Source organism: Hemicordylus capensis, chromosome 2, assembly GCF_027244095.1.
Source record: "Hemicordylus capensis ecotype Gifberg chromosome 2, rHemCap1.1.pri, whole genome shotgun sequence".
Taxonomy (NCBI): domain Eukaryota; kingdom Metazoa; phylum Chordata; class Lepidosauria; order Squamata; family Cordylidae; genus Hemicordylus; species Hemicordylus capensis.
The window spans coordinates 393,609,921-393,637,314 of record NC_069658.1 but is presented as its reverse complement, the minus strand read 5'-3'; the positions used below and the strand labels follow the sequence as shown (position 1 = coordinate 393,637,314).

Sequence of the window (27,394 nt, the reverse complement as noted above, 5' to 3'; positions counted from 1 at the left end):
CAAAAGGATATGTGGGCATGAGTTTCTTTCTATACTGTTTCCTGGCACAGTGACACCATCCTCTTAGCTTCTAAGATGTTTTTTCCTTCAAAAATTGCATGAAGAAATGCATGTGTAGAAGTACCAGCTATGCTGCAATAAAACAACAAAAAACCCACCACATATTCCTCACACATAATATGGATGAAAAATTGGCTCCTCTAGGCGCACAATAATCTTTTGTGCCAGATAGAATAGTGAAGATAGCAAGGGAAAGGCAACAAGAGATGCAAGGAGAGACTTCATCTCCACCATGATGGCAATTAAGGGGTTAACTAAGAATTACTGTCTTCCTTATTTTTTAGCCTGCAGCCCTTCTTAGTTTGCCTTATGAGGCGGCTAGGGGCAGACTTAAGGAACGGATTCTGGATGTGGAATCTCAGATTGACAGGAGTCTAATTCCTAGGGTGTTTTCCTGAATGTTGAAACTGTAAGCTTTTCTCCAGCTAGATATTTATCTCTTCTTACTGTACCTAAATTTCGTAGGGCTCTAACTTTGGCCTGTTGTAATGCCATGAATACAGCTGTGCTGCAGGGGAGATTCCAAAATACTCCTTATCATTGTCGTGTTTGTCCATGTGGATCGGGAGAAGTTGAGATGACAGCTCATGTCCTTTTGTATTGCCAATTTTATAGTGACATTAGGAAGGAATTTCTCCTCAACTTATTCTGTTTCCAGGATTAACTGAAACGGACTATTTAAATTTAATTTTAAAGGATTGTAAAGAGGAGAATTTATTCAATGTTGCTAAATTTTGTTATATTTGTGGTGTTATTCAGAATGAAGTTGTTAATTCTAAATGATTTTATTCTTGTAATTCTGGCCATTGGCTGTACTAATAAAGACTAAAGACTATTTTTTAGCCTACTTTCCAGTAGGCTTATGAGATCATCCGGCTTTCTCTGTGTGTGTCCATGTTTCCCCCGCCCCCATCAACTTCTCAATGCCTGCACCAATATGAACCAAATCGGGTACAGTTGTAGGGACACCTCAATGGTGTAGTTTGTGATGATGTCATCCATCCCAATCCAAGGTGGCAGACACGTAAACTTTGGAGCTGTAGCTAACTTTTACAGCTGTAGCAAATTTGGTTCAAATCAGTTAAGCGGATCACAAGTTAGCCCATTTGCTAGGTACAGTTGGTACATTACATACAATTGTAGTGAGTGACACACAGGGTCACCTCAACTGCGTAGTTTGTGATGATGTCATCCACCCCAATTCAAGATGGCGGACACATAAACGTTGGAGGCGCAAGTGGGCTAACTTGTGAACTGCCAAATTTGAACCAAATTTGCTACACCTGTAGTGACACATAGGGATACCTCAATGGCATAGATTGTGATGATGTCATCCACCCCAATCCAAGATGGTGGTTGCATGAACACCTGAGGCGCAAGCCGGCTAATTTGTGAACTTTCTAACCCATTTGTACCAAATTGGGCACAGTTACAGTGAGTGACAGACAGGGACACCTCAGAGGCATAGTTTGCGATGATGTCATCCACACCGATTCAAGATGGTGGATGGGTAAATTTTGAGGCGCAAGTGGGCTAACTTGTGAACCGTTTAACCGATTTGAACCAAATTTGCTACAGCTGTAGGGACATCTCAATGGCATAGATTGTGATGATGTCATCCAACCCAATTCAAGATGGTAGACACAAACTTTTGAGCAGCAAGTAAGCTAACTTGTGGACTGTCTAACTGATTTGAACCAAATTTGCTGCAGGTGTATGGACACATAGGGATGCCACAATGGTGTAGTTTGTGATGATGTCATCCACTCTAATCCAAGATAGTGGATGTGTGAAATTTTGAGGCACGTGCACTAACCTGAGGACTGTCTAACCTATTTGAACCAAATTTGGTACAGTTGTAGTGAGTGACACACAGGGACACCTCAATGGTGTAGTTTGTAATGATGTCATCCACCCCAATCCAAGATGGTGGGTACATGAACATTTGAGTCACAAGAGATTTAACGTATGGGCCTCGATTTGAAACAAATTTAATCCATTTGTAGAGACAGTGAAAGGAAAGTAGGCTAATTAGTTCTTACTAGAACAACTTGTCTGTATTATGTTAGGTTCCATCAGGGATATATGCCCATCTTCAAAGCAATGGATCTTGCACAGGCAAACAAATACTAATAATTTGTCCTTTAAACTTGTTTTCCTGGTTGCTCACATAGCATTAGGCATATCTCAATAGTATCTCTAGATTATTAATACCAATAATTTGATAGAGCTGCTGCCTTAAATTCCAGAGGGATAGCCATGTTAGAGTCCTGTATGGTAGCTTAAACACTAACTTAAATTATTGTGGCACAAAATTGTGTCAGCTGTAGCCTACTCCTTCAGATGTACAGTATTAAGTGTTATCTTCAGTTGGAGCACACACACATGTATAGAGAAAGAAAAAGAAGTAGTGGTGTGATAATGTTTTTACACCATCAGGCCAGAGGGGCCTAGAGATCAAGAGATAGGTGTCTGTTGTCAGTGCTGGCTACATAATCAGTGTCTATTCTTGTCTTGCAGGTGTTTTTGAAGGAGAAAGCGAGGCAAATGCTAGAGAGACAATGGAACCAAAAAATGAGTTGGGCCATTGTTACCCTTCAGCGCAATCTCCGAAGCCTCATCAACCGCAGGCAGCTCCGGGTGTTCAGGCAGAAGGCCACACTCATTCAGGCTCATTTCCGGGGTTACCTGGCAAGGTCAGAAAGCAAAGATACACAGACAGTTCTGTTCTAAGACCCAAAAGCCAACAAACTGAATTGCTCTTCAGATTAAAGTAATCTCCATTTACAGTCCTGCTGCAAGCAGGCAGATTCTAATGGCCCAAGTAAGATTACTGATTTCACTAAAGCAAAGGGTTTCCACACAGTTCTCTCTTCTTTACTGACTTCCTCTTTTTCTAATTTTCAGGAAACACTACCGAAGATTGAAGAAGACCCTAATGCAGTTTGGGGTGGCCATGCTTGTATCCAGGCCAGTGATTCAGAGAAAGAGGCAATACCAGGTAACAGGGCTATTGACAATTCTATGGGAAGGATATTTTCTGCTGTGATGAATGGGATTTACTTGGGGGCTATGGTGGAGGAATAGTTTTGTGTGTATATATGTATACGTGTGTGTGTGTGTGTGTTGTATGTATGTGTGTGTGTGTGTGTGTTTCCACGCATACTGTCATTGACTGGGCAAAGTTGTTTTGTGTAGATTACACTTCTAGGAAAGTTCCAGAAATTAAATATATGTATTAGAAGTTTATATTAATGTGCTCGCAAAGGGTAGGAAAAGAATAGCATAAGTACTATGACAATTCACAACAGCAATAAGAGGTTTACCTGTAACCTGGATGTTTTTCACACCGCCTTTTAATTTGCATCTCCTCCGGAATGGAGGTGTGTGTTCACATATCGGCCAAATTTACCCTGAAGTCCCTGTGAGTTATCAGGGAGCACTTCACACACAATTATGGGTTTTTATTACGTGTTAAAGTGTAGCCCAATTTATATCTGGGGTAAAAAAAAAAACCCCACTACTTTGTTTTTTGAGGCAACTTCAAACTCACAGTAAAAGCCTCGCAAAAAACCCACGGTAAAGCCTGTTGTCTGGGAAAGCTCATGGACTCTTTCCAGATGGCAACTTTACTTAACTTCACCACAGGAAGAGTGTGTGTGTGTTCATACATCTGGGGTGTGTGTGTTACACTGAAGTTCAAGGTGCCCTCCATATGTGATTCAGATCTTTCCTTGAGCTTTGGAGCTTAGCCTGCTTTATATCTGTTCTAAAATACTACACTTTTCACAGTGCCGTTTTGGGGTACTTAGATATATCCCAACAATTTTTCTGAGATGTATGGAAGGGCCATATTGATTAAAGCACTTTTTCTTAAAGGCCTTTCTTAAAGCCTTGCTTTTCTTCTTAATTTTGTTTATAGATTTACTCGGTGATCTTGCGGAAGATTGATTGCCTGAAGGAGGAACAATTCACCCACTTATTTAATCGATCTTCCGCAAGACTGACCACCTAAAGGGGGGAGCAGAAAGAAAAGAAAATAAACTCAGATAAATCTATCCAAACACAAAACCCAGCAGAAGAGTGCAGTGGCATAGGAAGGGCAGAGGTGGCCCATATTTGGGCTGCCCACTCCTCCAACCCGGTGGCACCCTTTCTTTTTCTGCATGCGGTGGTGGCAATAGTGATGGCAGTGGCAGCAGCCTCCCTGAGGGAGCAGCCCAGGGTAGCTGCCCTGCCCCCACTGCTCAGCCACCGCAGCCACCGCCACCACGTGCACAGTGGGAAGAGAACGGGTGCCCCACATGCGTGGCAGAAAAAGAAGGTATGTATGTATACGTATGTACCAAGAGGAAGCAGTATATGCAAGCACACCCAAGAGTCAGCAAACGAAAGGTATGTGCAGTGTGAGCCTAGATGTGCCCCTCCAAATGTAAGACTATATCAGAGTGGAATTTAAATGTGTGAAGAGGTGGCGGTGGCAGTTGAATGGCGGTGGCAGGGAAGCCTACCCCAGGCTGCTCCCCCAGGGAGGCTTCCACCACTGGCAACGGTGGGGAGAAAAGGGCCACCACCAGGGGCCTTTCACGGCAAGTGCGGAAGCCCCAATGGCAGCTGTGCACAGTTACAGCTCTGCCCCTGGTAGGGACATCTGTGCTCAAGATGGCTGACGACAGGCTAAGTAAGAGAGCTGATTGTGAAAATGGCATAGGTAGGGGATAGGCAGCCCATGTTTGGGCCACCCACCCCGCAACCCAGCAGCGGCCCTCCCGCATCTGGTCCAAGGAGGGTCTTCAGTTTCAGAACTTTTTGTAAAGTTCTGGCTTGAAACAAGCCAGGCTTCACCATTTTTAGCCATTTTAAAACATTTTTTTCAAAAATTCACCAAAAATCAGGGGACTGACCTGATTCTCTTCAAATTCACTACAGGGGGCCCTGACCTACTTCCCCAAATGTGTGGCAAGTTTCAAGGCTTGTTTCATGTTAAATCATCCCACCTTTTCCCCTGGGACCAGGGGCATAACCTTAGTTGGGTGGATGTGTTCTAAGAACATGGGCTGCTCTAGGTCATCCTGAAAGGAGGGGCCCCTGAGAGCCCTTCACCTTTCACCTGCGACCTGCCTCCCTCCTGCCACCTGCCAACCATCACTGCCACTTCCTAGCTGGCTCATGTGGCGGGGCCGAATTGGCTCTTTCCTCTCTTGAGCAAAGGAGAGACGAGAGTGGCCATCCCGCTTCTTAACAGCATGTGAGTTGGCTGGGAAATGGTGGACGCACTTGTGCCCTGATGCCAAACATGTAGCACGTTGGCAGGAGGAGGAGGAGGAGGACAGTGACACTGATGACCAAAGAGAGTGAGAGTGGCAAGGTGCTGCATAAACAATGTTCTGGTGAATGAGGGGTTTTGTGGCGGTGGGATTTGTTTTGCTGGTGGTGGCTACCACCACCACCACCACCACCACCACCACCACCAAATAACGTTTTTTAAAGTTTGGCTGTGTCTATGGTATGGCAAAAATAAGAGGGAGGGAGCAATGTCTATCTATTTAACCTAGGCCCCTGCCGACTTTGCTGCACCACTACCTGGGGCTGCTTCTTGCAGGCCAGCTGTAGAATAGCACATGAAGCAGGAGCATGCTTATGTGCCCTCTGGCCATACTGGCTAATTTGCTTTTTGACATGCCTCAAAGACAGCCCTTAAAGATGAATTTATAGCTATAAGCTTGGACAATGATTGCCTGAAAGAGTGCCAAGAAAATGACTGCCAGAGTCCGAAATCCACCTAATCTTTGTTATATACATGCACTTCATGTGGCATACTGTACATGCACTTCAGAGTTCTGCCTACGGTCTGCCGGATCTGTCTGAATAGGGTGTGTGCTCTGTACCTGTCCTTCCCACTTTCAATAGCTCCCAGCTCTTTTCTCCCAGGAACCACTGAAAAGCTGTGCTTTCACTTTGCCATCCCTGCCATCTGTATTTACTTTATGAACACTCAGCCCTTAGGGAAGAAATAACAATAAAAGGTCTCAAAGTTCACTGTTCGAATGGCAGAGCCTCTCTGTTTCTCCTGTTGTTCTGCCTTGGGCGGACTTTAGCCCTCTTCAGTCTTGGCCCGGCCGAGACTCCTGTAGCTCTTTCTGTCCACTTACTGGCATCTACGCAGCTGAGCTCAGGACGAAAGGATACACCCATAGACCACAGAACAGCAGACAAGTGAGTACCCCTGTGGGGAGCCTGGCAAAATATTTTGTCTACAGATGGGAAGGACAAACCTAGAGAGGAGACTGTGATTCCACAGAAACAAACATTCAGCTGGATGTTCCTTCCAGGTCTGGATTAAGATTTTTCAGTCACCATCCCTCCCCAGCAGGCAAAATTACAGGGAAGAAGTTAATGAATTGTCTGAACACAATATACTCTGCAAGGTGCAGTTGTGTAGATAATTCATAAATACTAAAGTAATTCAGAGTTAAGCAGCCAGAAACTGGGATTTAGTGGCAGTGAACAGAGAGAGACCTCTTTTCGTTTCTGTTAAAAAATTCTCTGAGGCATCTGATTCTGGCCATTGTTGAGGTCAGGATACTGAATTGGATGGACTGTGGTGGTTTAGCTAGTTATCGAAGAGAAGCACCATTCTGCAGCATTAGCAAGGAATGTTTTGACCTTAGGACAAATTTTGCTTTGAGAAGTGTTTTAGGTGAGATAGTAGCAAAAATTGTTCCTAGAAGACCAGGCGGTGGCTTGCCATGCCACTCCGGGCACTAGAGGGGCTTGAGCCAGCCCGGGTTTGGTCAGCCAACTGAACACAGGTAGATGAGATTGAGGCCTCCACTGCAGACCCACCCCACTATCTATGCGTGTTCTTTGTACACAGATATGTTGTCTGAAAATGTGACTATCAGGTGAGGAGGTCCAGGGGCGTAGCCAGGGAGAGGAGGCCCGTGTTCGCTCTTCTCTCTGGCGGCCCCTTGGAGTGAGGGAGATAAGAAAATAGGGAGGGGTGGAGCTGAGAGGTCCTCAGGAGCTTGGGGGCCCGGGCTCTTTGAACCCATCCACTCAATTATAGCTACACCCCTGAGGAGGTCTATTTCACAGGCTAAACATTTGACTGGGTCAGCTTCCTTTCATTGATGGCTACTGGGTCCACTTGAAATTAAAGCTGAATATGTCACAGTTTATCCTCAGTCACTATTTCACATAATGATGTGATAGTTGCAGTTCTCTTGTAGTAACTGGGGTTGACTGAATGTGGTAAGCACACACACACACACACACACACACACACACATACACACACACACACGATGAGACAAGTGGCAGAGTAGTTCCTGGTTTGTACCACTTCACACAGCAGGGAATTGCAAAACTGAATGACTTCCACATGAACAAAAATGCCTGCACATACATACAAAAAACTAGCATATTAGGAGGAAGGCCAGACTGGATTTCTTCCATCAATACTATGCTACAGGGAGACTTCAACCAATGTACAGGGAGCTAAACACAGTGTTTAATTCGTTGTTCCCTCAAACCCTTGATAGTCGAAGGTTTAAGGACAACTTACGATGAGGGTTTATGCTTTGGCCATCTTGGCTAATGACCCCTCATATTCCTGATATATTTTCTTCAGGCACAATCTATCTGGAATAGAAAAGTGATTTTTACCTATGTACATATGTCAGAGACCTTGCTAGGAGAATACTGATTCATATCCTATTATCCACACTTTAAGCACCTGTGGATAATCGTTGTGTGGGTGAATGGACAGTCACCTCTTGACACTGACAGAACTAACATGGAGTGTGTGGGGTACTGACTGTAATTCAACAGAACTACAAGAAGGAATTCACAGTTTGGAAAACAAGTGAGAAGAGCGGGGAGAAAAGAAGTCTTCAGGAGCTTAGTCTACTTAGCTTTCCAGTTGCCCCTTCAGATGGGAGGTGATACTCTGCAGGATACAAATCTGCATAAGTTAGTTTAAGATCTCCTTGTCACAATGCTGCTATGTATTTTGTACTGAGGGTTGTTGGTCCTGGATATAGTCCATCGGGGAACACGCCCTGCATGCCTTCATTATTTTTCTCCTATCACGATTACAGGACAGCAGGCAGAGAAACGAGTCACTGGTCAAAGGTGCAGAGGAAAGCGGGAGGTTCCTGGGAATGGTATGTCAATAAAATATGGGATATCATCTGGCAAAGCCTGACACTGTTTATGAAGGCAAAGAACAGTTCAGAGTTTCATGCATTACATGAATTTCTGAGAGTAATTACAGAGAGAGAATTACAGAGAGTAATTTTCAGTGGCACAGAGAGAGCTAGTTGTGCAGCGTTACTGTTCCTAGAGGATCATTGTGTACATGATGTATTCTTACTTGGCTGAAGTTGTCCTCTGCTGCCAAAAGGGTTTAGGGCTATTCACATGGTTGAAAACAGGGTAAGACTAGTGTTTCAGGAGCTGTGCAACTTCCCCATTTTTGATCATCTGTGAGTGAAAAACAGGGTAGGGGGCAGGGAGCGTGATTGTCTGCTTAGCCCCAGCCCAACTGAATAGGACAAGCATGCCCTCCCCAGATTCTAAATGACGTAGGGAGAAAAACCTTCCCACCCAGCAGGGACTGAACAGACGATCACATTCCCCACCTCCTACCTTGTTTTTCACTCACACATGATCGACGATCAGGAGTGTGCACAGCTCCCGAAACTGGGTGGAACACACTGTTTTCGATCATGTGAATAGCTCTATTGACTATTTCCTTGCATCTTATTCCAGTCGAGTAGATAGTTTTGAGAAGCAGCCACACTGCTGGAAACTTGTTTGGATTTCAGATGGTGGTTTGTTCTTTTTGCAAGCCAGAGTGTAAGTTGTGGCTTAACACCACAAATATAAGAATCACTTTACAGGGTCAGGTTCTGTCACTTGTAGTCTTAGCCTTGTGGCCAGAAGAATTAAATTCTGTAGATCGGGAGTTCCCAGTCTTGGGGACTCAGATGCTGTTGGACTACCGTTCCCATAAGAACAGCCTTGCTGGATCAGACGTAAAGCCCATCTAGTCCAGCACCATTTCACATAGTGGCCCACCAGATGCCCTGGGAAGTAGCACAGCCAGGAGTTGAAGACATGCCCCATCTCCTGCCACTGCTCCTCTGCAACTGGTACTTGGAGGCATCCTGCCTTGGAACATGGAGGTAGCCATCAGGACTAGTAGTCATTGATAGGCTTGTTCCCATCGTCTCCAGACACCATGGCTGAAGGGCATTGTGCCTGGGGCTGATGGAAATTGTGGTCCAACAAATTCTGGGGCCTAAGTTTGGGAACCCCTGCTGTAGATGATATAGCATACAAAAGAGTTATTCATTCTCTGTTGCTGTCCTCATTTACATCCAACTAAAGATGTGTATGCCCTAGTGTTGATATATGGATTGGTTGTTTATCAGATAAGAATATGCATTGCTAAATCAGACTGAATGTTCATCTAGTCCAGCATTCTGTTGGCAATGGTATTCATCATGAGGAAGGAAGATGATGGCTGGTAGGGATGCTTGTCCGGAAAGTCTGGTTTTTAGTATTATAATACTACTGTATATGGAGGTTCCATTTTACTGTCATTTGGATCTGTAGTTTATATATTTTATTTATTTATGTTTCTGTCCACTTAAGACATCCACAGAGGCTTGCAAAAAGGGGTGTGCATTTTGGAATTTTATTGTTTCAATTTGTATCCGAATCGAAACATCCCCGTTTTGTTTTGTACCCAAATTTTCTGAATCCGAATCAGCCCTGTTTTGTTTTGTAGCCAAATTTTCCAAATCCGAATCTGAATCCATTTGGATTTTTAAAAAGGGTCCCAGGGCAAAAAGAGTGGGTGGTGGTGGTAGTGTCCAATGGATGGAAGCTACCACCCAAATTTCAAAGGAATTAGGCAAAGGGCTGGTTTTTTGTGATTTTTTTTTTAAAGTTTACACATCTTTAAGAATTTTCCCATAGGGAATAATGGGGATTCCAGCAAATGTATCACTTCAAATCAAGGGGAAAGGGATGACTCAGAGCAGAGTGTGGTGGTTGGTAGTGCCCAATGGGGCAAGGAAACTTCCAGAATTATTTCAAAGGAATTGGGCAAAGGACTGATCTTTTGTGATTTGTTGAAGTTTACGTGTCTTTAAGATTTCTCCCATGGGGAATAATAGAGGTTTCAGCAGCCCCATAATTCCACTTGGGGGGGGCACTGGGGTTGCCCAGAGCAAGGGGTTGTGTAGTGCACATAGGGTGCCAACCACCCCCACACCCACAAGCCTGTGGGGTACTGGGTTTTGTTGTTTCTGAGGTGTTCATTGTAGATTCTCTGGTAGCATATGAGATTTTCAGTGAAAAACAAGAATCCACTCTCATATGCTACCAGGGAATCTACACTCAGAACACCACAGAAACAGCAGAACCCTGCACCCCATGGGTTAGCAACCCTTCCCCTGGCCAATGTGGGGTCAGTAAAGAGTGGGATGAAGCAAAAGAGCCAATGGGGAACAAGGAGGGAATTGTCAGCAGGTCAGCCCATGATTTAGGTCACCGATCAGAAGGCTGGAAGGGTGGGAAATTGAAAGAGATGTCTAACACAAAATGGAGACTGATTCAGAGATCACCACAAAATGGAGGTCCGAAACAACAAAATGTTTTGTAGCCGAAACAGGGACGTTTTGTTTTGTATACAAAACTTTTGGATCTGGAAAATGGGTGTTTTGTTTTGTCTACAAAACACCCGAAACAGGCTGTTTTGGGTCCAAAACGTTTTGTATTCGAAACGTTTCGCACATCCCTACAAAAAACCCACTGCAGTGAAAATCACAACAAAATGTGCAGTGGGGTATAATCAGTGATGAACATTGTTAGCATCTGTGCTGCGTCATGTACTGTGTCAGCTCTGGGTGGTCCTGTGCCACATTATTCCCCTTTAAACAGGTACCCACTGTCATAGGATGGGCCCTCCAAGAACAATGCTGACACACTGATACTACAACCTGTTTCTTAGTTTTTTAAGGTGCCACAGACAGGTCTCTTTCATTTCTACTACAACAGACAAACACCTCTGCAATTCTGGAACAGCTGAATATAACCTATGCACAAAGCAATGAAGGAGTCACCTGTTCTCTGACCTTCATGCCCGGGTTCTGGCAATCAGAATACTAGGGACACCCTGAGCATTATGATGTGTGCAGATCCAATGCTCTGATGCTCTTCAGAGCCCACCTTTTCCCATGAAGCCTTGGGCCCAGCCCCTTAATCCCCCCACTACACTGTAACTAGTCTAAGTGTACATGGAATAATCATATCTTCTTCCTCACTCTTTCCCTGATTCTGCTTCCCTCCCATTTGTCCTTTGTTTCCCTTCTGTGCCTGAATAACTGGGAGCCCTTCAGGACAGGGGCCTTTCTTCTCACTCTCTTTATTTTAATTAATTAATTAAATGTATTTTTATGTTTGGAAGACACTGTGCTCATAGATGAGATGAGATGAGGTAGCACTAGTAGTTGTAATTAATAAATACAATTCTCTCCAAGTCTGGCTCAGGTGATATGTCCGACTGGTCCTACTCATCACATGATTTGTGGTACCACAAAGACTATAATGCAATACCATCTCAGTCCACTCAAAAGAGACAGTGGCTAGTGCAGGCCTGCACAACATATCGCCTGGGGGCCGGATCCGACCCACATGGACTTTTTTGCTGGCCAGGGGTGGCCCAAAGTATTGTGATGCCTGAGGTGAGGTGCAAAATGCTGCTTTGCCCCATGGACCTGGTGGGGATCAATCCCCTTTCAAAATTGACCTTTGCAAGCATTGACGGTGCATGGGAGACAGGGAAGAGGAAAGGTTGCTAGGAGCTTCCTCTTCCCTCCTCATGCTCTGGGGAACTAATAATTGCGTTTGTTAATATTTTAAATAATTAATGTCAATGTAATCATTAATGTGTTGAAAACTTACCTCATCTCCTGCATACCAAATCATGGTTAGCTCTGGCCCACCAGGGTATTTGACTTGTGTACCTCTGGGCTAGTGGATGCTCTCAGCATGCTGTTGCACTATTTATAATTCTGTATGCAAAGCAGTTTGTCTGACCCACCCTCTCACATACAATTTAAATACTTTAAATTGCATGCAAGGGGGAGCTTCACACAAGCCACCTCTCAACACACACCATTATTAAAGTGGAATAGTGTACCAGGAAGGTGAGTGAGACATATACGCTCACATCCCTAACTGTGTGATGGGTGGGGCTGAACTGACCCTCAGTACAGTGAGGGTCGCGACACTGGCGGCGGTACATGCCTACAATTTTTTGGTGGGCTACAGCCACCCCCACTGCCACTGGCCTCTGATCACCACCGCTGTTGCCACTGGTTGCCCATTTCTAGCCTCTGCTCACCTCCCTTTGCCAGCCACAACACCAGCAAAGGGATTGACAGGACTACCCTGGCATAAGCCCATCCCAGGGATAACTGGCTCCAGGTGGTCACGTCATTATGCTGTGCTGTGGCCAGCAAAGGGAAGCAAGCTGGCCATGAGAGCAGTGGCAAGCAGGCTCTGTGGAGGGCATGTGGGGTGTGTGGAGGGCTGAGGCAGCAAATGGTGGGGTGGGCAAGGGGGGCTGCGGCAGAGGTGGCAGATGGCAGGTGAGTATGGCAGCCCCACCCAACGGGGCTCTTGGCAGCCCATGGTCGATCCTCCCCCACCTCAGTGATTTAAACATGACATTTCATTAAGAATCTTTCTACACAATAATTGATTTATGCAAAGAAGGCACAATTGTCATGTGTTCACTGAGGGGCATCCAGACATCACCCCTCAAGGTATCACTTTGGTTAGGGGATGTCCCATTTCCCCAGTGCTCAGACCACACCATATTTACTCCATGAGAAATGTAATTCTTCCCCCCGCCCCGCAGACACCACTGCTGTTGTTACTGCCTCTGCCACAGAGAATGTTATGGGCATCTGTTGAATATTGCCTGTGACATGAAAGGTAAGTAGCGTGTGATGCAGCTCTTGCCAACATACCCGTGCTGTTTGGTTTTTTTATTTACGAACATTTATAATGCTTTAGAGGCTGACTGCTGTTGTGTTGTACCAGTCTAGTGTGGGAATGCTCCTTCCAATGTGGCCAACACAAGCAAGACTACGTCTTTCCTCAAAAGTTGTGGAACCTTTTACTTCCCCCCTCTTTCTTTTTCTTGACCGTTCAGAGCTGTACACTTCTCCCTCTCCAGCGCTAGTCAGAGTGCCTGTTATGCTGATTCCTATGTTTCTTTAAAAAAACAAAAACAAAAAACCCCAAGACCAAGTAGCAAAAAGGCTTTTTTCTCAGAGCAAGACTCTGTTCCCCATCCCCTCCTCCAATCTCTTTTGCGTGGACTGGAATGGTATTCCACTATAGTCTTTTTACTGGGATTTGTGGAATTGTTTGTTTTGCAGAAGCTAAAGTGCAATTGAAGTATGCATTCGTTTATCTGGAGAAGCCCTAAGAATCAGGTACCCCATATAGCAGTTCAGCATTAGTCATCATTCGGAGTGGTTTCACTTGTAGAGTGTTTTAAGTTAGTTAAGTGTTGTGTTGCTGTTGCCGTTCCCATGAGCTAGGGTTGCCATATTCTGGCTCTCCAAATCCAGGGTGCCTAATTTCCATATTATGTACATTGGCTTGCAAATAATTTGCATGTTCAAATTAGCAGCTGCACTTGCTTTAATTAAGTCATTCTGAGCTTTGTTTGTTTGTTTGTTTAACTTTACATAGTATAGCCACAGCAAAACAGAGACGTTGGCATTTGTTTCATAACTTTAGGATACTCACAGTATGCAATAAAATTATAAAAGGATACAGCTTTTTGCTGACTCGTTATATCAATCCTTGTTTCCTGAACTGACTCTGAACAGGCTTGTAATGTCTTTGGTATTTTATGGAACTGGAAGCATTGTTTCCAGGCAGATGTATCATTTCCTGGAACAAAAATATGGAAATTCATTACAGCAGGGTTCTCATACTTGGTTCCTCAGATGTTGGACTACAACTCCCATCATTCCCAGCCACAATGGTTGTTGGGAGTTGTAGTCCAACAACTTTTGGGCACAGAGTTTGAGAACCTCTGCTGTACAGAATTAGGGATGATAGCAAGTACATACAGAAGCAGATTCAGCAGCACTATAATCAGGAGGTTAATCATAATAATGTTATTCAGTGTGACGAGGTAAAGCACAGGCAGCCTGCAGAGCCACCCCTGTTGCACTGATTCAGGATGGTTGAACTGATCAGCAATCTGGTTTGGGGCTAGACTGAAACATCCACAAAATATGCTATTGAAGAAATTATACCTGCTCTAGCAACAGCTTGTCCATTCTTAGTGTAAGAATGTATTTAAATGATATGAGTGTTTCCCTCTGGGCTTGGCAACAGCCTCAGCAGAGACACTTAGGTTCAGAAGATAGATTACTCCCAGGTTGGTTACCTTACTGAGGTGAAAGCTAAACTAATAGAGAAGTCATTTTAAGAGCATCAACCAAGAGCACAAGAAGAACAACAGATGATTGCCTTAGCCTTTATAAGAAAGAAATTTGCAAATTCCCCGTCTAGCACAAGAAAGATTGTAGCTAGGTGACTAGGTAATTAAAAGGTTGCACTATTCCACCTGGATGTTTCCACCTGGAAAGGGATCAGGCCATTTGAAGTATCAGATGGGCCATTATCCTCTGACTGGCAATCCAACAAGTTTTAGGAAGCAATTGATTTGATGCTCACAGATTCTGCTGGACAATGGGAGCTAATTTGCAATGCATGATATCTCTTTTCATCAACACCATCTGGCTGCTGGTTCCAACAAACAGGAGATCACATACAAGGTACCTGACTGGCAGTATGCTGATACATGAGACAGAGAAGACTCAAAATGGATTTTAGAATAAAGGAAAATTCTGGTATGAGATTTAAAGAAGCCTTTGGAATGAATGAAGGCTGGTCTCATGACACTTGATAATTTAATTATTGGTTTATTCTCTTTTTTCCTTTTCCTTTTATTGTGAAAACCATTGTTTCACTATAAAAGAAAACATGCTAAAAGGAAACCACTTATTAAAGCACCCCTTCCTGCTGGGAACAGGAACTAGGTAATTAGGAGTAATTAAGATGTAATTCATCGGTTACTTACCAGTAGTGCCAGCCAAATTGAGCAGGAAGCAACTAGAGGCAGAAATGGCTATTCTTTGCAGAGGAGGAAGCTTCTAATTAAAGGCACATTAGCCCCGAAAAGCCACAATAGCTATTTGCCAGTCCACATTGGACATGCTTGTTCTGCAATTGCAATTTTATGGTGATAAAAAAAATCACTACTAATTAAGTATGATAAAAAATGGGAGGACAATTTAGGAAACACTGGAATACAGTGTTGTCTTGATTCTCCATAAAACGTGACTGAGCAGAGGAGAGCAATTCCAAAATAAACAACTGGTATACTCACAGCGGCAGCCTCACTGATGAACGCTGCCTTCTCCAGGGTTGCTTCATCAGGGAGGCCACCACCATGGGAGAGAAGGGGGGCCATGCTTGCTGCGATGGGCGCCTGGAGGTGCACCCCTCCCCGCTGCACAGGAAAGAGCAGCCCAGAGCTGGCTGCCCTGCTCAGCATAGGGGCCAGCTGAGTGGCAGAGCAGAGGAAGGACAGCCTACCCCAGGCTCCTAGGTCAGGGAGGTTGCCGCTGTGTGTGCACGGCAAAATAGAAGAGGCTCTGCTGGGTGCCCATTGTGGTGAGCACAGCGGCCTCAGAAAGGACTGGCGGTAGCACCACCAGCAGCACATGTGTTCTTGGAACCTGTGCGCACAATTACAGCTCCGCCCCTGCAACTGGTATGGAAGCAACCATCACCTCCTGATCCCTAACCAAAGAGCTCATGTAACTCTATTTGCTCACATTCATCCCTTGTTGTCTCTGCCTTTTCCACATGCTCTTCCTGTTGTGTATTATCCTTCCTTACTATTACATTTTTGAATGCAAGGGTCTTGGCAGCAGGGACTTTGTGTTTTCATTTATATTACTCTGTAAAATGCCGTGTGCCCCGACAGCATTCTAGAAATTAATAAGTATTAATTTCTGTACTAAATGCAAATAAGCTTTTTTGTTTCCGTAATAAATAGAAAGGGAGGTAAACCTCAACAAGGTGATCCTTACCTGTCTGCTGATTGTTTTCTCTGTAGGATGTTCGGTTGCTGGAAATCCCAGCTGAGCTTGCAGCCCTCCTCCGCCTGGCTGAAGGTGAGCAGAGAACCCTGGTTTCCCAACAGGTTTGCCTAAGCCTGTTATCTCCTTTATTTAGAGATAAAATGAATTTGCTCCAAGAACAGCAATTTGGGATTTCCCTCAAAATCCTCTTGAAGGTTTTTTTTACTACTATTCTTCCAATAATCTTTGTTCAACTATTCTATAATTGTATTTTGTACCTAGTAGTATTTGATTTCAGTGTTTGATATCTGACCATTGCTATTAGTATCTCTGCTAACTGGGCAAAGAAGCACTTTTTAACATGGTGGCTCTCCTCTTATATTTATAGCAGCACTAGAGCAACACTCCCTATTCATCCCAGCATAGTGTCCCTCCCAGTGACTATTGCAGATGCCTCCTTTGTATTTCTAGCCCCTTTGGGACAAAGAAACTCTCTCTCATTCTCATTTATTTTGTCATGTAAGCTACATTGTTGAAATGCAGTATAAATATACTACTAGTAGTAGTGTTAATATCTATTCTGTCCTGGGGAGCAGAATGCTACTAGTACAGAATACTACTACGTGTTGAAGGACAGATAGTGTGGGTTAAAAAAAAGAAGGCTGCTGTCATGTTGCAGCTGCACAATGGTGTTCCCAGAGCTATAGTTGCAAGTAAGAGTTTAATGTTTGTTTGTTTTTAAAGTTTCTGTCTTGTTTCTCATTCTCAGCTGTAACCATGTTTTAAAGTAAAGTGTGCTGTCAAGTAGGGATGTGCACGAAGTTTCTTCGGCACCGGCGGGGGTAGTCCTTTAAGGGTGGGGGAAGGTGCACTTACCCCTCCCGCCGCATATCCCCCGCCGGCGCTCCGTCACTGTTAAGCCCCTCAGGGCGGCAGCGTTCCTCCCTGCCGCCCCGTTTCTGTCATCGGCCGGAAGTGGCCGGAAGAAGCACGCGTGCGCCCGTCGTGCGCACACACCCGCACGGCAGACGGGTGCGTGCATGCCTGCAATGGGCGCATGCACGCTTGCTTCTTCCGGCCACTTCCGGCCGATGACAGAAACGGGGCGGCAGGGAGGAACGCTGCCGCCCTGAGGGGCTTAACAGTGACGGAGCACCGGCGGGGGATATGCGGCGGGAGGGGTAAGTGCACCCTCCCCCACCCTTAAAGGACTACCCCTGCCGGTGCCAAAGCACCGAAACGGCCCCCGGAGCCGAAACATTTCGGAGGCCTCCATAATGGCCTCTGAAACGTTTCGGGCACAAGCCTACTGTCAAGTTGATGTCAACTCCTGACGCCCACAGAGCCCTGTGGCTGTCTTTGGTAGAATACAGGTGGGGTCAGGGGCGTAACTATGATCGGGCAAGGGGAGGCAGCTGTCTAGGGGCCCTGGCCTCTGAGGGGGCCCTCCAGAGACATGTCACGTGCCTCCCCTCACCAGTGCCTGCTGCAGCTCCTTCAATTTGAATTATTTTATTTTAAAAAAAATTTCCCTCCATGTTCGTGCGAGCGCGCCGTATTTTCTTGCCCTCCTTCCCCCCTCTCTTTTCCCTTGTCAGCGCCTCCTCCTTGCCCATTCATTGGCTGGCAGCACCCCACATGATAAAGAAAGGAAAGGCAGGCACATGATTGGGTGATTCGGCTCTGCTTCCTGGACGCTGACGCCGCCGAGAGCAAGGAAGAGAGGAGGTCAGTTGGAAAGGAGAGCAAGGGAGAGAGGAGGTTTCCCTAAAGGGCGGGGGGAGGAAGGGGAAGCAGAGCGTCGCGAAGGGCCTTTATTCATTTCATGTTTAATTGCAACGCTCTGCTCCCCCTTCCTCCCCCCGTCAGAAAAACAGAAGTGGGGAGGCACACACAGGGGAAGAGTGACAAGCGTGCGCTTTTCACAGTTCCTTGGCTCCGTTTATCAACCCCCTTTTAACATCCAAGGCTGTTCTTTGACTCTTAATCACTTAACATGCAAAGTTGGGTAAGAGAGTGGAGAAATCACTCAAACATTACAGACCTGTCCTTGGCACATGAGATCCTATGGGTCTTTTAAAAGTATACATGATGAAGGAGAAGAAGCCTCTCTTCCTAGCTCTCCCAAACTGGAGAAAGGTCAGTAGTTGTGCAAGGTTCCATTCATGGTCATTTCATTTCCTGCATGATTATAATCTGCTTTCTGCCCGTTCTGTATCCCATCCAGCCTCACATTTATTTGAGATACCTTGCCTCCTGAGATTCCTAATGCCCCTCCCTTCTGTCCTTTAAGAAACTTCTGAAAACTTATCTATTCTGCCAGGCTTTTAGGGGTGTGTGTGTGTTTTCCCCCCACCCCACCCTGCTGTTGTTTTAATTATGTAAACCGCCTCAAGTCTAAGGGAGTCAGGCAGTCAATAAATTTGGTTCTGCTGTGCTGTAATTTACACCTTTTAACTAGTTGGGATAGTTAGCAGAGTCTACATTGGGCCAGGAGGAGAAGAGGAAGGCGGTGACGGATGATGGGTGGTGGTGGGGGCCCATTTTAAAAATGGGTCTCTGGGCCCAAGCCAACCTTGTTACGCCCCTGGGAGGGGTTTACCATTGCCATCTCCCGTGCTGTAAGAGATTATGCCTTTCAGGGCTGTCTCTAGGGGGGTGCAGGGCTGGGGGCGAATCAGCATGTGCGGGGCCTCCTTAATATGATTACAGAATCATACTGACTGATGACATACTATGTGTGTGAATGAATGATTGAGTGAGGTTTTTGGACATGTCCAACCAGCTTGGACATATAGTACATTTGTAAGGGGAAATGTTGAGAGCACCACACATGCCCCTTGCTTCACAATTCTCACTCAGACCTTCTGGGTTGCAAACTTGACCACCACCACCCTGCTTTCTCTCATTCCCGATACACTACAGTGTATGTGCAGAGTATAGTGTGTCTATACGCTACAGAAGGAAAAGCTACCAATTTGATTTCAAACAGGACAGCAGAAAAAGACAATATGTATGTTATTTATATATGAGCTACTGTTACAAGCACAAAGCAAAAAAAAAACTATAAGTAGAAACACATTGAGAAAGAACCATTTTCTCACATATTTTGCTATTTAAGCCGTTTTGAGAACTTTGTTGCTAAAATAGATAAATATTTTAATAAGGAAAAACAAACAAACACACAGAGACCAGATTAGAGCTATAAGCAACACACAACAACCAGCACATGGTAAACCAAGGCAGGGACAAGAACAAATCCATTTTGTTGGAGCATTTTTTCTTCCCTCTTACTCTTTTTGAAGTTTTAAATACTTTTGTACTGACTAATTTCCTCACAAGAAGGTATATTGTTGGGATGGGGAGGTTTTTTCCTACAAGTTTGTACTCAAACAGTTTTGACTTATAATTTGAAAATGATATTTTAAAAACATTTCTCTCTCACACACACACACACAAATGGAGATTTTCAAGTGGGGGTGGGGCTTCTGCTTCTCTCTAGGGATGTGCACGGAACCAGTTCGGAGGCCGTTTATGGGTCTCCAAACCGATCCAAAGAACCGCCGATTTGAAGGCGGTGGGGGTCTCCCTTTAAGAGCAGCAGGAGGGTGCACTTACCTCTCCCACCGCTTCCCCCCCACCAGCATTGGTATTTTTAACAGCCCATGGGGGAGGCAGCGTACCTCCCTGCTGCCCCGTTGTCCTCTTCCAGATATGACCAGAGGTTGTTATGCTGATGTCAGCTGCTGCGCTGATGTCAGCTGCTGCCCTGATGGGCTGTTAAAAATACCAACACCGGTGGGGGGAAAGCGGCAGGAGGGGTAAGCGCACCCCCCACTCTTAAAGGGAGACTCCTGCCACCTTCAAATCGCCCCACCGCACTTCCATGCACATCCCTACTTCTCTCACAGTGGAAACAAATCACACACAAACAAAACAGTCAGATAAAGATTGGGGTTTTTTATGCTTTACTTTCCTGGAGGGAGACAAGCACACAGCCAGCTTCTTTCCACTTCCCATTGTCATTCAGCAACTCAGTCCTCCTCCTGGCTTCTTGCTTGCTCTAAAATTACAGTACTGTGCTTTCAAATGCTGGCCCGAGTGGGGAAGGAGCACAAGACTCCAGGAGAATGAATCAGGTGGCTGCAGCTGCTCCTGCTGGACAGGAGGACTAGCAGTAGGAAGGGAAGTTAATCCTTTTTTGGACTCTGCTACTGGGAACTGCCGATCTGGGTATAAATCCACAGGGGATGCAACTGAACATTTGCACTAGGGATGTGCATAAAACCGGTTCTCCCAGTTCGGTTCGGATCCGAACCGGGTCCGAACCGGACCAGGGTGGTTCGGTTTTGGTTTTGCCGAACCACCCCCCCGGTTCGGTTCGGATCTGAACCGAACCGGTTCGGATCTCAAAAAATAGCTGGTTTGAAAGGGGACCTTGTGTTCTACCTGCCACCCAAATTTCAAGTCGATTGGACCTTCCTCTGATTTTTGGCGATTTTTTAAAGTTTTAGTGACTTTGGGGCAGTTCGGGGGCATAGCATGGGATCTGAGCAAAAGGAGTGGGGTGGGGTGGTAGTGCCTAATGGGTGCAGGCTACCACCCCAATTTCAGGGGGATTGGGCCAAGGGCTGATTTTTGGTAAATTTCTGAAAATTTCATATCTTTGGGGCAGATTGGGGCATATTGGGGCAGAAAGTGGGGGCTGGGGCAGAATAGTGGGGTGTGGTGGTAGTGCCTAATGGGTGGAGGCTACCACCCCAATTTCAGGGGGTTTGGACAAAGGGGTGATTTTTTGAGAATTTTTGAAGTTTTAGTGACTTTGGGGCAGTTTGGGGGCAGAAAGTGGATCTGCCCCAAAATAGTGGGGTGGGGTGGTAGTGCCTAATGGGTGGAGGCTACCACCCCAATTTCAGGGGGATTGGGCAGAGGGCTGATTTTTTGAGAATTTTTGAAGTTTGGGTGTCTTTGGGGCAGATTGGGGGCAGAAAGTGGATCTGCCCCAAAGGAGTGGGGTGGGCTGGTAGATAGTGCCTAATGGGTGGAGGCTACCACCCATCCCCAATTTAAGAGTGATTGGGCAGAGGGGTGAATTATGGTGAATAGAAAAGGTGTGAATTCTCATTCTATCATAGCAAATGAGATATTTTTCAATTAAACAACTCTCATGACCCCACTTTCACTTTTTCACACTTTCCTTTACTATGAATAATATGAGGAAGTAATCAATTTAGCACACTTCACCTTATGAAGACAAACCTCATACAAATAAATTCACCATAATTCACCCCTCTGCCCAATCACTCTTAAATTGGGGATGGGTGGTAGCCTCCACCCATTAGGCACTATCTACCAGCCCACCCCACTCCTTTGGGGCAGATCCACTTTCTGCCCCCAATCTGCCCCAAAGACACCCAAACTTCAAAAATTCTCAAAAAATCAGCCCTCTGCCCAATCCCCCTGAAATTGGGGTGGTAGCCTCCACCCATTAGGCACTACCACCCCACCCCACTATTTTGGGGCAGATCCACTTTCTGCCCCCAAACTGCCCCAAAGTCACTAAAACTTCAAAAATTCTCAAAAAATCACCCCTTTGTCCAAACCCCCTGAAATTGGGGTGGTAGCCTCCACCCATTAGGCACTACCATCACACCCCACTATTCTGCCCCAGGCCCCACTTTCTGCCCCAATATGCCCCAATATGCCCCAAAGATATGAAATTTTCAGAAATTTACCAAAAATCAGCCCTTTGCCCAATCCCCCTGAAATTGGGGTGGTCGCCTGCACCCATTAGACACTACCACCCCACCCCACTCCTTTTGCCCAGATCCCATGCTATGCCCCCGAACTGCCCCAAAGTCACTAAAACTTTAAAAATTCACCAAAAATCAGCCCTTTGCCCAATCCCCCTGAAATTGGGGTGGTAGACTCTACCCATTGGGCACTACCACCCCACCCCAAAATTTTGCCCCTGGGCCCCTTTTTACCCCCCCAATCGATTCGGATTCGGATTCGGATTAAATCCGAATCCGAACCAAATCAAGGGTGATTCGGGTGACCCAGATTCGGGCACAAAACAGAACAGGGGTGATTCGGTTCGGGTCCGAGCCAAATCACCCGAAATCCCAAATTGCACACCCCTACTAAGCACACACACAGAGAAGAAGCAGGAGGCGGAGTGTGGATTCTATGATAGCATATTAGAGTGGATTGATGGTGTCTCATTGAAAATCTCATTTGCTATCATAGAATCCACACTCAATACCTCAGAAACAAGAGAACCCTGTACCCATGGGGGTGCCCCTACCAGAGATCCCTGTACCCCATGGGTTAGAAACCCATGGGGGTGGTTGGCACCCTATGTGCACTACACCACCACTTGCTCTGGGCCACCCCAGCACCCCCATGTGCACTTATAGGGCTGCTGAAAGCTCCATTATAACTTATTATGAGGAAAAACCTTAAAGACGCGTAAACTTCAAAAATCACTTAAAAATCACCTCTTTGCCCAATTCCTTTCAAATAATTCTGATAGCTTCCTTGCCCACCCTAGGAACTACCACCCACCACACTGCACTCTACGACACCCCTTTCCCCCCGACGTGAAGCTATACATTTGCTGCAATCCTAATTATTCTCTATGAGGAATTCAAAAACACTTAACAATTCACCAATAATCAGAGGAGTGTCCAATTGCCTTGAGATTTTTTGGGTGGTAGGCACCCATGCCTGTCTACCACCCACCCTGCTTTTGTGCTCCTAGGTCCTCCACAACAGGGGATATGGACTGGTTCGGGTCCCATTATACTCAATGAGAAAAATAATTAAAAATATTTCAAATATTCATAAAAAATCATAGGGGTGTCTGATTGCTTCAGGGTTTGCATGGTTGTTGGCACCCATGAGTGCTCCACAATAAGAAATAATGGCCTGGTTCGGGTCCCATTATATCCTATGAGAGAAAAATAAAAATATTTTTCAAAAATTCATAAAAAATCGTACGAGTGTCCGATTGCTTTGGGGTTTGGGTGACAGGTACCCCTGGGTGCCAGCTACCATCTGACCAATTTTTAGCTTTCCGAACTGATCCGAACCGGTTCGCACATCCCTAATTTGCACATTCACCCCTGGTTCTGCCCCTGCTGCTTGTTGGGTATTTGCTGGGCTGCTGGAGCTCTTGGGTGGGAATCAGGGGCTGGGGAGAGCTTCAGGAAGGTCTGCAGGCAAGGAGGCCTCCGGAAGCCCTGCTCACCACTGAACCAGCAACCTCTGGCTTGCTAGTCAAGTCATTTTCCCGCTGCCCCATTAGGTGGCTTAGTGTAAATGCATTTGCCAACGTTAATAAATAAGTAAATAAATTTCTTATTATCCTCACGTCTCCCTTTGCCTGAGAAACTCTATTAGACACCTTGAACATTTTTGTGGTTGTTACCCAGACTATGCAGATACGTATCACCCTTTCTAAGCATGTATAGGGAAGCAATTGGGTATAAATATTAAACGATTTCATACCTCTCCATATTAACATAGGTATTCATTTTCTTTGGTTTCCAACCCAAACTCTGTGGGAAAGAAATCAAATTATGTAGTCTCAACACATGCAGTGCGCTGTAAATTGCCATCCAGAGCTATCCTAAACAGTAGGCTTTACTGCGTGTTTACTTTACTGGAGTTTGATGTCCAAAAAACCCAATGCAAAAAAAGTGGATTTTAAAACTCGAGATATAAATCAGGCTATACTCTAATGCTCAATGAAAAGCCTGAATTGTGTGTGAAGTGCTCCTCAATAGCAGGGACTTTGGGGTAAATTTTGCTGATATGTGAACACACACCTCCATTCCGGAGGAGATGTGAACTAAAAGCCAGGTATGAAAAAGCTCCAGGTTGCTTGAATGGTATTATACACTGTCATTGCCCATGCTTGGGATTTGACAGAGAGAAAGGTAGAAGCCACGGCATGTGTAGAGGAAAAGACATATAGGACTTGGAGTTAGGGGTGGTAACAAAGATGTGCATAAGGCACTGAAAACTCCATCGCTTGAAGCCCTCTCAGGGTAGACGTTGACTTGTAGTCTTCAGCAAACACTACCTGCTTGTTTTCAATTTTTTATCTGCATTAATAAAGACTAGAACCTTGCTTTTAAAAAGGAATGTCAGTTAATATCAAAAAGATAAATTCTGCACTAGTTATCTGAGGTACTTTGGCATACATTATCCTTTTTACCCAAGATACAGTGCTCTCAAGGATAATAATTTATTACCGATTGTAAGGAGTTTGAAGTGAGCAAGGGAAATAAGAGTGTATGAAAAAGGAAGATACTGTGAGAAGCAAAGATAGCTAGATAGCTAGATAGATAGATAGATGTGGGGGAGCTAAGGCATTAAGACCTAACTAGGGACTGAGGCCATAAAAGGAAGAAACTATTCCTGTAAGCTATTCAGGAACTGTACCACACTGTGAAATCTTTTCTGTCAACAATGTATTTGCTCCTGATAACTCCTTTATTCTACATTATTATGGCTTGTGTTTCTTTATCAGTTGGGAAGTTGCCAGGCAGATATGCAAGCAAGATCTGCTTATTTTGAAAGCAATTTGAACTGAAAATTTCTGGCTAGATATATTTCTTGTGCTGCTATTCTTGGGGATAAGTATTTTGTTGTATTAAGCTTAATTCTTTGCATTGGTATTCATCACCAACCAGGGGCGCAGCAAGGTTGGAGTGGGCCCAGAGACAAGATTTTAAAATGGGCCCCTTGCTGATATACACACACAAACACACTTCACAATATATAGTGCACTCCCACTCACATCCCCATTATGAATACGGTGAATATCTAGTTCACATTGAATCTAGTTTTTTTTAACTCTCTGCTACTCTCTGCTACTGCCAATCTCCAAGAGACCCAACATAATTCATAGGGGATGCAACACGGCTGGGCGGGGAGTCATGTGGCATGCCTCTGGGGGGCCCCTCAAGGCAGTGGGGCCCTGAGATGACTGTCTCCCCTTGCCTAATGGTAGTTATGCCCCTGTCACCAACCAACTCTATTTTACACTAGAGCCGTCTCTAAGGAGGCTTATACTTATTAAGCTGTTGAAATACTATCTCTGGGGAACAGAAAGTAAAAAAATTATCTCTTCTCAGAGGAGAGAGCTTACATCATTTTTGAGTTGTCCTGACCATGAGAAACAGTTTGAAGAAATGTGTGTCTGTTTCATAAAACCAATCTTTACATGGTAAAGTCAATATAAGCCGACTGAGGTGGGGTTGTATGAATGTTTTTTGTTTAATTGCAAGCTCAGCTGAAGTGCTTGTTTGAGCTAGGAATTCCAGGTAGAGTGTGCTGCAACAGAGAAGGTCCTGTTTCTCTCACTTTGGATGTTGAGGGCTAGGGCACATGTCCTTCCCAATGCCGCTCCACATTCTGGAACATATCCCAGAACTTGACTGAATCAGTCACTATGAGGACACATGCTGGAGAGCATTAAAGAGACTGACCTGAGAAGAAGGATAGCTACGAGGAAGCACCACACAATCGACATAAAGGGATCTGGAGCACAGAACTAAAATCACAACACAACAGAACCAATCACTGTGAATGCAACATAACACACGAAGAATGAAATATAATAAGAAAGCTGTAATTTTGATCAATATGCCATGTATAAATAGTCAAATATAAGATAAAATTACGACACAAAACATAAATACAGTAATTTCCATCGAATGACATTCAGAACACACTACACAATACAATTCATTGTATATGCAACATCAGTACTTAATACACAGCAGAAACCTGGTGAATAACTGTTTCGGACCAAACCAAATATTAGTCCTATGCTAATTCTCATAAAAGCAAATATTATTTTCAATGCAAGTAGTAAGACATCATGTTGAAAAACACTGAATACATGTAGCGAATCATCTGCGAGGAAAATATTCAAACCTTTTTTCTTCTGCAGCAATATATCCTATAAAAACATGCATATTATCAACCATATACAATAATTAGTACTAGAACTGAATGGATAATGTAATTTTTTTAAAAAGATCCACAATATTTGGACACTCGATAATGACTCTGAAACAGTTATTCACTGGATTTCTGTTGTGTATTATGTATTGATATAGTATATACTATGAATTGTATTGTCTAGTATGTTCTGAATGTCATTAGGAAGGACATCATTTACTGTACATGTGTTTTGAGTAGTAATTTTATCTTATTTTTGACTATTCACAATTTATGCATGATATATTGATTGAAATTTAAGCTTTCTTATTATATTTCATGAGTTATGTTGTATTCATAGTTACTGGATCTGTTGTGATTTTAGCGACGAGTAAGATAATCTCTTACTCAAAGCTTAATTTTGAGAAATGGCATAGTAAAGCCTCATTGTCTAGATGGGCCTTGGACCTGATCCAGCAGGGCAGTTCTTATGAGATTCTTCATTGTGAGAGTTCAGCAATAGTTAACAGCAAGGAGACCAAAAGGTTGCTATATCATAGAGTCATGCTCCCGCCTAATATTATGGACACAGAAGGTTACTATTTGTGTCAGCATTACCTAACTTTTTAATGTTAGAATCCAAAGAAAAGAGTTGTGGCACACAAGGACAAAGCAGTGGAGTAGAATCAGGAATATTAATGGTTTAATAAAAATAGATATTATTTACAGCGCAGGCTGCTTTCGATGCTCCTGCTTGTGGTTGTTATTAGCCACACCTCTACTGCACAACTGGACTACAAGTAAATAAAGCACCATTCAAAAGCTGGCCTGGATCTAGGAATGGATTAACCAAAAACATCACAAACCCTTCTTGGGGATATTTTTTAGGAAGGAGAAATAGCAATAGCACTAGAAATATACATGCTAGAAATAATAAAATAAGTGCAGCGATTTTGGATACAGTATTTGTATAATATTCACTATGTTTAAATATTTGCTTATATAATAGTGTTGTTTCTATATTAATCGTTCCTTTCATTACTGTTTCAATTGTGGGTATACAGTTTGTTGAATGTTGCTTGGACATCCTAAAATCCATGTTGATTTCAGACACCACATAAGAGAGTTCTTGAGAGACAGACTTGAGACCATTACCAGAGTATGATAGGCTTTGCCTT

The 27,394-nt window shown here is 44.5% G+C and overlaps 1 protein-coding gene across 2 annotated transcripts in view; it reads left to right on the top strand.

Annotated features, from left to right (window-relative positions):
- The first annotated feature begins 2,994 nt into the window (after positions 1 to 2,994).
- The window catches only part of MYO15B (myosin XVB), a 123,006-nt gene continuing 98,606 nt past the window's right edge, over positions 2,995 to 27,394 (top strand). The window contains exons 1-3 of one of the 2 annotated variants that reach the window (XM_053301461.1): positions 2,995 to 3,061; positions 8,163 to 8,228; positions 16,295 to 16,352. In XM_053301461.1, coding sequence (XP_053157436.1) covers positions 2,999 to 3,061; positions 8,163 to 8,228; positions 16,295 to 16,352 — 187 coding nt within the window. In that variant the 5' untranslated portion in view covers positions 2,995 to 2,998. Of the gene's footprint in view, positions 3,062 to 8,162; positions 8,229 to 16,294; positions 16,353 to 18,148; positions 18,399 to 27,394 lie in introns of those variants that run through there. The other variant, XM_053301463.1, reaches the window with a different exon arrangement.